Here is a 10642-nt window from a genome sequence, read left to right as displayed (position 1 = left end):
TAACTGCTTATCCACATTGTTTTAAATGCTTGGTATGTGGCGAGAGCATCGGCTTCCATCATTGAGCAAAGATATAGGTGAAAAAAATGCGGTGAAGGTATTTAGTGTTGAACTTAAGATCGAAAATGGGATTACGTCAAAAAGCACTGTTAAGGGTTTTTTTCATAATTGTTGTTTATGTATAGTTGCATTTGTTGTTACAAGTTGTTATACCACAGGTTGATTCGGGATTTTTCTTGGTCTGGATCAAAGGTATAGGTTGTACAGTGGGATACGTGTTCGCTCAGTCAACGTGTACGTCCAACGGGCATGCAGTGGGCAGGGTACATTGTGGAGTCTTTCAGTAAACTGAGTGTCAGCTGTGAGGTTCACGCACCATGTGCTGTTGTGACGGACCTTCTGTACTGTGTGGGATGTGGTGTGTCGTCACGTACGTATGGTCGTGCAGTTATATCTGAACTGTATTGAGGGCAAGTTGTGTTGTGAACTTGCAGTTGTCACGATGTTGGTGGGCAGCCGTTTCAAGTGTACAGTTGCCACGTGGTTGGTGGACAACCGTTTCAAGTGTACAGTTGTCACGAGGTTGGTGGGCAACCGTTTCAAGTGTACAGTTGTCACGAGGTTGTTGGGCAGCCGTTTGAAGTGTAGAACGCCACGTGGTTTGTGGGCAACTGTTTCAAGTGTACAGTTGCCACGTGGTTTGTGGGCAACCGTTTCAAGTTTACAGTTGTCACGAGGTTTGTGGGCTACCGTTTCAAGTGTACAGTTGCCACGTGGTTTGTGGGCATCTGTTTCAAGTGTACAGTTGTCACGAGGTTGGTGGGCGACTATTTCAAATGTACCCTTGTCTAAATGTGGACGGGCAACCTTTTCAAGTGTACAGGCGCCACAGTGTTGGTGGGCAACTATTTCAACTGTACACTTGTCTCAATGTTTGTGGTCCACCGTTTCAAGTGTACAGTTGCCACGTGGTTTGTGGGCAACCGTTTCAAGTGTACAGTTTGCACGGGGTTCGTGGGCACTGGTTTCAAGTGTACAGCTGTCACGAGGTTGATGGGCAACTGTTTCAAGTGTACAGTTGTCACGATGTTGGTGGGCAACCGTTTCAAGTGTACAGGTGTCACGAGGTTGATGGGCAACTGTTTCAAGTGTACAGCTGTCACGAGGTTGATGGGCAACTGTTTCAAGTGTACAGTTTTCACGGGGTTGTTGGGCAACCGTTTCAAGTGTACAGTTATCACGATGTTGTTGGACAACCGTTTCAAGTGTACAGGTGTCACGGGGTTGTTGGACAACCGTTTCAAGTGTACAGTTGTCACGAGGTTGATGGGCAACTGTTTCAAGTGTACAGGTTTCACGGGGTTGTTGGACAATCGTTTCAAGTGTACAGTTGTCACGAGGTTGTTGGACAATCGTTTCAAGTGTACAGTTGTCACAATGTTGTTGGACAATCGTTTCAAGTGTACAGTTGTCACGAGGTTGGTGGGCAACCGTTTCAAGTGTACAGTTGTCACAATGTTGGTTACTGTTGGTGCACAACTGTTTCAACTGTAGTTGGTCACTATGTTGGTCTGCAACTGTTTCATCTGTACAGTCGGTTACTATTGAACTGAACAGTTGACCACATCGATGCTGCACAACTGTTTAAACGCTATAACTGTGGTATTTGAGATTTACACACTGTATGTACGGTGCAGTTGGAAGGACAACAATTCTAACTGTAAAGTTGGAGTGCCAACGGATTGAATTGTACAGTTGGAATGGCAACTGTTTTGAATTGTACAGTTGATACAACTGATGCAGTAACACTGAATGGTAATTCATCCACTTTCATTTTGATTGTAAATGTTTCCCCATAAGACGATGTATTTTATCATTATAATCTTATTTTAACCATTTCTTTACAATTAAAATTTTCCTTATGCAAACAACAGTGTATGTTATGTTTATGGACGATGCTGAGTCAGGCACATGAGAACAGGAGCATGCGTCGGGTCAAGGCCTCGTGTAGCTGAACAGGGGAGATAACTCACATCTTAGTATGTATGTTTAACGGATGGAAGAGAAATGACAGCGTCTTGAGGCTTTGGACTCGGATGATGCTCAGAAAAGACAAAGTGTCATATTGCCATAGAAAACGGGTACTCGAGACAAGGATGCTCGAGCCCACTTTGTTCTAAAAGGACTATTTCCCGAGGCAAGGGATTTAACTGACTGTAAAAGTCCTGTTTCAACCCTTGCCGAACTAGACTGGAATTTCTGGGCTCGTTCGTAGCGCAACCAGTGTTTTTTTTATTACGAGTTATGTCCCTTCTATGTCCCTCCTATTGACCAATCAGATTCCACCTCTCATATCACTTGCATTTGTTTCACACAAAATGGCGGCGCCCAGTGAAGACGATCTGATCGAAAATCAAAATCTATATTGTGATGAAACGGATCTTACCCCGAGAAGTGTAGCACCTTGATTAAACACTTGAAAAGATTTGGAAAATATATGTTGACGCCGAGTTGGAGGTACACATGCTTGGCAAATCCTGCAATGGACCTATTTTGGCTGGACTAATGAGTCTATGCACAGTCCAATCAAAATCGTGTAACGAAATCGACATCCGGTTCGCAAAGTGGCGTGCAAATTTCGGCCAATTAATACACTGTCGTTGGAATCAACAATGAGTGAATGTTGTTTTACGCAGGCATGATGAATAACCCAGCACCATCACGGTACATCCCAGCCGATAAACTCTGGAGCAGGCAGACCAACCGTCTAGATCCGATGCCACAATAAGCACCTGGATTACACGACGTTGCCATCCGATCCCCTTTAAAGGTTGACCCCAAGTATAAGATCCCGCGACACGGGTTCGAACCCAAAATCACAACGGGAGAACGTTAACGGGTAGAGATAGAACTTAGTTGGGGGACTGAAATACCAGTATCAATGTAATAATTTACCTGTCTGCCGTGTGTTTCCTTACCTTGCAGTTTGGGTAGTTATGCGCACGCTAAACCTCTGGTTTTTCAGTTATCAATAAACCAATTGCCAGCTTTACAAAGGTGGCTCGGAATGGTGTTTAAAGCGACGTTACACCTAACTCACTCACTCACTCTCTACTGATAACATCGCTGCATCGAATCACTGTGAACAGGTTCAATGGACGTACTAAAGTACTAATATCAATAGGGGCGGTCGGGTAGTCTGAGTGGTTAAAGCGTTCTCTCGTCACGCCGAAGACCCGAGGTCGATTCCCGACATGGGTACAATGTGTGAAGCCCATTTCTGGTGTCCCCCGCCGTGATATTGCTAGAATATTGCTAAAGGCGGCGTAAAACCATATTCACTCACTCACTCACTTATATCAATAAAATTTAATCAAAAAAATGTATGGTTCGTTTGAATGCAAAGTAATCCTTGTTTGAAGAAACACGTTAAAATCGAAGATCACAGTGAGATCAATGGTCAATTTGTTTATTACTGGTTTTACAGAAAAAGAAAACGCTTTCGTTGCTATAAATATACTCATCTTAAATATTTCAATTGTGCCGAAATGGCCCGTGAGGATCCGAGTTAGAATAGGTCTTCAGCAACCCATGCTTGTAAGAGACGACTAACGGGATCGGTAGATCAGGCTCGCTGACTTGGTTGATGCATGTCATCGATCCCAATTGCGTGGATCAATGCTCATGTTGTCAGTCACTGGATTGTCTGGTTCACTCGATTATTTACAGACCGCCGTCATATAGCTGGAATATTGCAGCGTTAAACAACGAACAAACAAACAAATTGTGCCGAAATATACGTAAACAACGATGTCTATCTATACATCTTGTCAAACCAGTCTTTATTTAGAAACATACATCACGGGATGCTTGGACATTTCTGAAAGCTCACGGCATTCAGGGTGTTTTTGGACATGATCCTGCTACAGATTTGATACTTGACGGCGCACTTCTCTCCATCAGCGGTAGTCTTGCAGGAACCTGCAACTTGCTGATATCCGCAGACGTACTTGACACGGATGAATACGGGACACCAGCATCTCTGGTGCATTAACTCAGTCATGGTACGACTACGGTATTTCAAACATGCACGACGGTCGTACGACATTGGGAACGAGTTATAACCTATTTGGCGCTTCCTTCTCCCAAGGACATTGGCCCTGAGGTCAGCCTTCGCGAGATCGGCGAGCGCACCCTCAACCTCCCGTTGGGCGTCGGCAGTCGCCTCAGCGGTCTTAAGCGAAGCCATACTACCGATGCTTGATGAATAGGCGGCAGCAGGGATGTCCGGTACAGGCATATCTGACGGTCCAGCAGAGTTGACCGCATCACTGAGAAGCTTGGCCATAGCACTGACGGTGTCAGCTTGTGTGTTGGCTATTTCAGCCGTTGATATTGCCACATCTGTGTGGGCTTCGGCAACATCTGTGCGGGCTTTGGCTATATCTTGCGCCGCATTCACCCGATTCTCAACCACATTGTTCATACCATTGGAATGATAGTCGATGTTCATCCCGTAACCTGGTCCATTCATAAGTCCCCATCGACCTTTGCAACGTGAACTCTCAAGGTCATCGCTGAAGTCTTTGATGCAGAAGCATGACGGCAGTCCAGATGTTCTGTGGCTGGTACATTCTTCGCACATCTTGAAGGTGAAACAGGACTCGTCCACTTCGTCCATGAGGGGAGCACAGGTGTTGGCACTGAAGACACGTCATAAAGGTATCAAACAAACGACAATGTCATATATAAAGAGTTACCAGCTTCTGTCCGAGGGTATGAATGGTAGGACTGATTGGTCATATGCCAGTAACTATAGCTTATTGTTTGCATTGACAGTTTAAAGAGAAAATACAAGAGCACGTGTGGACCTCTAAAGACTGCAGTCAACATATTGATCTGATGACGTCATAGTGTCCATCATTGACGTCACGATCACCAATGGTCGTTATAATTTAACAATCAGCTTTTTAAAATATACAAATTGAAACAATACTAACTAGCATTTTGAAAACGCAATTTTATGATTACACAATGCCCTTTAGAAAGTGTGAAAGTGTTGGTTCGAATCCCGGACGGGACTCAGCCCCCAAAAAGTACGAGAATCTGTACTTTACTAAGAAAGTGTTATCCCAAATATAACATTTGTTACAACGCAATTATATTTTATTCAATTTATTTCATCAGAGGGCCTGTTTTTTGTGCTCAAATGGTAATATTGTCGTAATAACACAATTCTGTTTTAAATGCTGGCTAGCATATACGAACGTTACATATGCGCAATGTTTTCTGGTGTTGACACGCGTCGTCAGTTAAAAATAGTCAATGTGTAGGAATAGTTTATTCTGCGACCCGTGAAGATCGGAGAATTGGTCTGAGCAACCCATGCTTAACGCAAGAGGCGACTAAGGGGATCGGCTGGTCAGGCTCGCTGACTTGATTGATGCATGTCATCGTATCCCAGTTGCCTAGAGCGAAGCTCCTGATGTCAATCACTGGATTGTGTGTTCCAGACTCGATTATTTACAGACTGTTGTCATGAAGATGGAATATTGCTGAGTGCAGCGTTAAACAACAAACCAAACAAAGTTTATCCTCCAACATTTTCTACTTACACGCAACTTTGATAGGGTGCGTTGCACGCAGGGCAGCAGGATAGGCCAAGTCCCCCGAGACCCGGGCCGCACCAGGAGCCATATGGCACGTCCCGCTTCGTCCTCACTAGGGGTGATGATGGTGTCTCGTGATCGACGGTCGACGTGCTTACTGTGAAAAGAAACGAAATGCTGACTGTGTGAAGGGTTTACGTACTATATCAGTATTTAATAAATATACTAACTTACATTCGGAAGAAATCCCGATGAGATGAAGGCTATAGATGAGACCAATAGTCAAAGGATCATAATCGGTGCGAACCCACAACCAGCGGATCCTGACGCGGCTTTGTGACGTAGATCAACACTATTTTGGCGTCCTTGACCACGAGGTCACAGGGAGAGATGGATCGGCTAACTCGGCCGAAAACGAGAATGATGCGAAGGCCATTGACGACTTGTACTGCCCCAGAACACCGAGGAAGGTGCCCGGAATGACATATACTGCCCCAGAACACCGAGGATGGTACGAGAAACGACCTGTACGTACCGTCAGAGCTGAACATGTTCTTAGGGATGTCGGCACAGCGACGGTACTGGAACTCGAGCGTCTTTTTAGCAGGGTGGAAGTTTTCTGCCATTTTCATGGTTCCTTCAAAATCATGCTCTTTTGCATTCTGGAAAAGAATGTAATAAGACATGAAATACATTATAATTCAAGAACCTTTTTCACTTTTATTTCAGTTACTTTGAACCTTTACATAACAAAGGTTAAAATGTTCGAACGTCTGACTTGCTTAAGTCGGTTCAAAAAAGTATTTTTTTTAATAGATTATTTCCTGATGAATTTCAGAAGCATTCTTCCTCAATGCAGACGCTGGGAGAATGAGTGAGTAAGCTGAGTTTTACGCCGATTTGAACATTGTTTCAGTTATATCGGACCCGTGAAGATCCGGGATAGAATAGATCTTCAGCAACCCATGCCTGCCGTAAAAGGCGACTATGCTTGTCGTAAAAGGAGACTGGCGGGATCAGGTGCTCAGCCTCGCTGACTTGGTTGATGCATGTCATCGTATTCCAATTGCGATGCCCATAATGTCTGTCACCGGATTGTCTAGTCCAGACTCGATTGTTTACAGACTGCCGTCAAATAGCTGAAATATTGCTGAGAGCGGCGTTAAACAGCAAACAACCAAATAGTTATATCGGGAAAGCCTGAAGTGATGCATTTCTTTGTCATTTACCATTTTTGTCAAATCCATTTGTACGCATGTGGTGAGGACAAACAAAGAATTATAATCAGGGCGAGTATGAGATTCGAACCTATGATAAATATGTTTTGCTTAGCCAATTATTCGAACTCGAACTGACATTGACGAATTGTGGTATGTATTTGTGTTCCTGAAACAATTACCATCAGATGAGCTTTCGGAATGTATTCTCCTTCCAGCGGAGCATCAGTACACATGACGATACTGCCCTCTGATGTTGAGTTGGTCAAAAACACCACTGCCATCTGCTGAGCCTGGAACACAAAGTTGGAGAAACTGAAGAACACGAAGTTGGAGAAACTGAACATAAAGTTGGAGAAACTGAAGAACACAAAATTGGAGAAACTGAAGAACACAAAGTTGGAGAAATTGAACATAAAGTTAGAGAAACTGAGGAACATAAGTTGGAGAAACTGAAGAACACAAAGTTGGAGAAATTGAACATAAAGTTGGAGAAACTGAGGAACAGAAAGTTGTAGAAACTGAAGAACATAGAGTTAGAGAAACTGAAGGACATAAAATTGGAGAAACTGAAGAACATTAAGTTGGAGAAACTGAAGTACATAAGATGGAGAAACTGAAGTACATAAGATGGAGAAACTGAAGAACATAAAATTGGAGAAACTGAAGAACATAAAGTTGGAGAAACTGAAGAACATAAAGTTGGAGAAACTGAAGAACATAAAATTGGAGAAACTGAAGAACATTAAGTTGTAGAAACTGAAGTACATAAGATGGAGAAACTGAAGAACATAAAGGTGGAGAAACTGAAGAACATAAAATTGGAGAAACTGGAGAACATAAAGTTGGAGAAACTGCTTTACCTCTGCAAACTTCTGTAGCACATAAACTTCCATCCTCTCGCCGGAAATGTGGAGAACCTGTTCTCGTTTTGTCTCGTCCGTGAAGACATTTTGCGTGACTTCCTTTGTCTTCCCGCCTTCAGTGTCGGTGAAGGTCATCTTCCCCTCGAGGTACCGGTCGGGCTCCGTGACGTCATGGGAGAACACCACTTGGTGTGGCAGCTGACGTAGACAATGAGTAAAGAGTGAGTGAGTGAGTGGGCCGGGTTTAACGCCACTTTAAACAGCATTTCAGGTTGGATTTCCCATATATTGGGCGGTTTATATATTTATAGTTCGCAGAGATGTTTTGATATCCATTTAGGAGTGAAGCGACTCTATGTTAAGGACACATGGGTATAGCGTAATGTTGTTGAAAGTTCATTAAAACCTAGTTAAAAATAGGATACGAAACTCGTTATTATTTCTCTAAAGCTCGGTATAAGTACATTTTAGTCGACATAAACTTGATATGAAAAGAGAAGCTGGTTACAAATCCGAATAAATATCAAACAAGTTCTGAACCACTAAATACATTCTGAAATATCTGTTACAAGCAGACTCGATTAACGAGCTTCAAAACTACTCAAAGTGGCGACTAACAGGATCGGGTCAGACTCGCTGACTTTGTGGATGCATGCCATCGTATTCCAACTGCGTGTATCGATACTCATGTCATCAATCACTGGATTGTCTGGTCCAGACTCGATTATTTACAGACCGCCGTTATATAGCTGGAATAGTACTGAGCGCGACGTTGAACAACAAATAGACAACAAACAGTTAGAGTGAATATGCTTTTACCCCGCTTTTAGCAATATCCCAGAAATCTCACACCGGAAAAGGGCTTCACACACCGTACCCATGTCTGGAATCGAAAACGGGTCTTCGGCGTGACATAAATCGATTAGAAAAATAACTAAAAAGTTATTGGTCAGAATTATAACCTGGTATCTCCTTAAGTGAGTGAATGCGTATAATTATACGCCGCTTCCATCAATATACCAGCAAGGGGTTTCGCACATTGTACACATGTTCGAATCATACCCGGGTCTAACCGCTAGGCTCCACTTTCCTTTAGCATCGAATATAATAGACTGTAGACTTGGAGCCTATTGTTGTTGTTGTTGTTGCTGCTGTTGTTGGTGGTGTTTAGCTTTAAGAACACCTGTTGACGCTGAGACTGCGTCTCCTATTTTCACAAAGCACTGAGTGGAATATGGTGTTATGGTTTTTCGCGCCCCAAAGATGTATTCCCCATTGCGTGTCTGATAACAATCCCAATATGTTTAAATAAAGTATTGCCTTTGAGAACATTTATTTCTGTTTAATGACCATTCCTTGTAAATATTATAGGACAATACTTCACCGAGGAGACGAGACGATCAGGCGCCATCTTGTTACCGTCACATGATTAAAATTACAGTCAGGTTAATATTAGATGCATCACATGATCAGTCACATGACATTCACACAAAAGTTTACAAACATCAGCGGATAAATACTCGTTACATACGATTGTTCCCATGCAAAATTATCATCAGATCAAATTTGATTAAAATGTGGATTAGTGAAAAGGTAAGTTTTGATGTATGTTTTCATTACTCATTCAATATCTTTTTTTTCTTCGAGTAGCTTCGCAACAGAAATTCAGCGGCATGTGGCACTCTTCGACGTCTTCAGTCGGCGTTTAAGAGTCTTTCTTGATTGCGTCATTAACCGCGTCTTTACATCTTGTAAGGGGTTCGAAAAAAGGTGAGGCTCGAAAACGTGTGACGGGGGGATATAAGATAGGCAACGATTCAAAAGCTCACCTGAACTCTCCTTATATGCTGAAGATAAACCAACACGGATCCTGCAAGGAGAGTAGCGCATACAACCAAGAAGATGAGGACTATCAGATATCCTGAGCATCCAAACTTCCAGACGCTGGGCTTCTTGGTTGCCTTCTCCATTGTGTCAGGTTTGACCATCACTGACCATGTCATCCCTTATATACCTATGCCAACTAACATATGTCCATTACGTAACACACAAAGTGAGGCAAAGCAGATGTGACGTAACGCCGTGCATCCATCGATGTCCTTGAGCCAAGGGCGTTCCAGGTGGCACGGAACAATGGCCGGGGGATCATTAGTTCTTTAGTATTGACAAGTGACGAATGGATTGCTGCAGTTATTCATGTCACTGTGCAAGGAGCGCATGAACATCGGGACTTGCTATCAATCATGTTAGATCAATAAATAATCGGTTACGATTGTAAACAGCAATGTTACGTAAGAGGATTGTACAGGCGTGACATCTCACCGCCGTTTGTCCCCATGTAACCTGTCCATGTTATTACAGTTCTCAGGTAAAAGTAAAATATGTGCATTTGAAAATGATTTTCTGTTCGTGTGAGTGTGTGTGTGTGTGAGTGTGTGAGAGAGAGAGAGAGAGAGAGAGAGAGAGAGAGAGAGAGAGAGAGAGAGAGCGACGAGACTCTGTGTGTGTGTTTTTGTGTGTGTTTTTGTGTGTGTGTGTTTTTGTGTGTGTGTGTTTTTGTGTGTGTGTTTTTTTTTTTGTGTGTGTGTGTGTGTGTGTGTGTGTGTGTGTGTGTGTGTGTGTGTGTGTGTGTGTGTGTGTGTGTGTGTGTGGCGGGGCGGGGGATGGGGGTATGCATGCGGCGAGAGGGGGATTGGGCTGGCAGTCTGTGTGTGGGTGAGCGGCGGGGGTGGGGGTTGGTGGTATATATGTGTGTGCGGCGAGAGAGAGAGAGCGACGAGACTCTGTGTGTGTGTTTTTGTGTGTGTTTTTGTGTGTGTGTGTTTTTTGAGTGTGTGTGTTTTTTTGTGTGTGTGTGTGTGTGTGTGTGTGTGTGTGTGTGTGTGTGTGTGTGTGTGTGTGTGTGTGTGTGTGGCGGGGCGGGGGATGGGGGTATGCATGCGGCGAGAGG

The 10642-nt window shown here is 43.5% G+C and overlaps 2 protein-coding genes across 2 annotated transcripts; one reads left to right on the top strand and one right to left on the bottom strand.

Annotated features, from left to right (window-relative positions):
- Positions 1-852: 852 nt before the first annotated feature.
- On the top strand, positions 853-1554 carry LOC139454830 (uncharacterized). Its single transcript, XM_071236450.1, has one exon. The coding sequence runs from the start codon at positions 853-855 to the stop codon at positions 1552-1554; it is 702 nt and encodes a 233-aa protein (XP_071092551.1).
- A 2305-nt stretch (positions 1555-3859) lies between these two features.
- Positions 3860-9680, bottom strand: LOC139455426 (uncharacterized). Its single transcript, XM_071236980.1, has 6 exons — positions 9522-9680; positions 7690-7890; positions 7009-7119; positions 6145-6271; positions 5616-5766; positions 3860-4703 (listed from the first exon to the last, which is right to left on the bottom strand). Exons 1-6 carry the CDS (start codon positions 9678-9680, stop codon positions 3860-3862), a joined length of 1593 nt encoding a protein of 530 aa, XP_071093081.1.
- Between the last annotated feature and the right edge of the window lie 962 nt (positions 9681-10642).

Source organism: Haliotis cracherodii, unplaced genomic scaffold, assembly GCF_022045235.1.
Source record: "Haliotis cracherodii isolate W230 unplaced genomic scaffold, xgHalCrac1.p SCAF_11, whole genome shotgun sequence".
Lineage (NCBI taxonomy): Eukaryota > Metazoa > Mollusca > Gastropoda > Lepetellida > Haliotidae > Haliotis > Haliotis cracherodii.
This window is presented reverse-complemented; position numbering and strand designations above follow the sequence as displayed.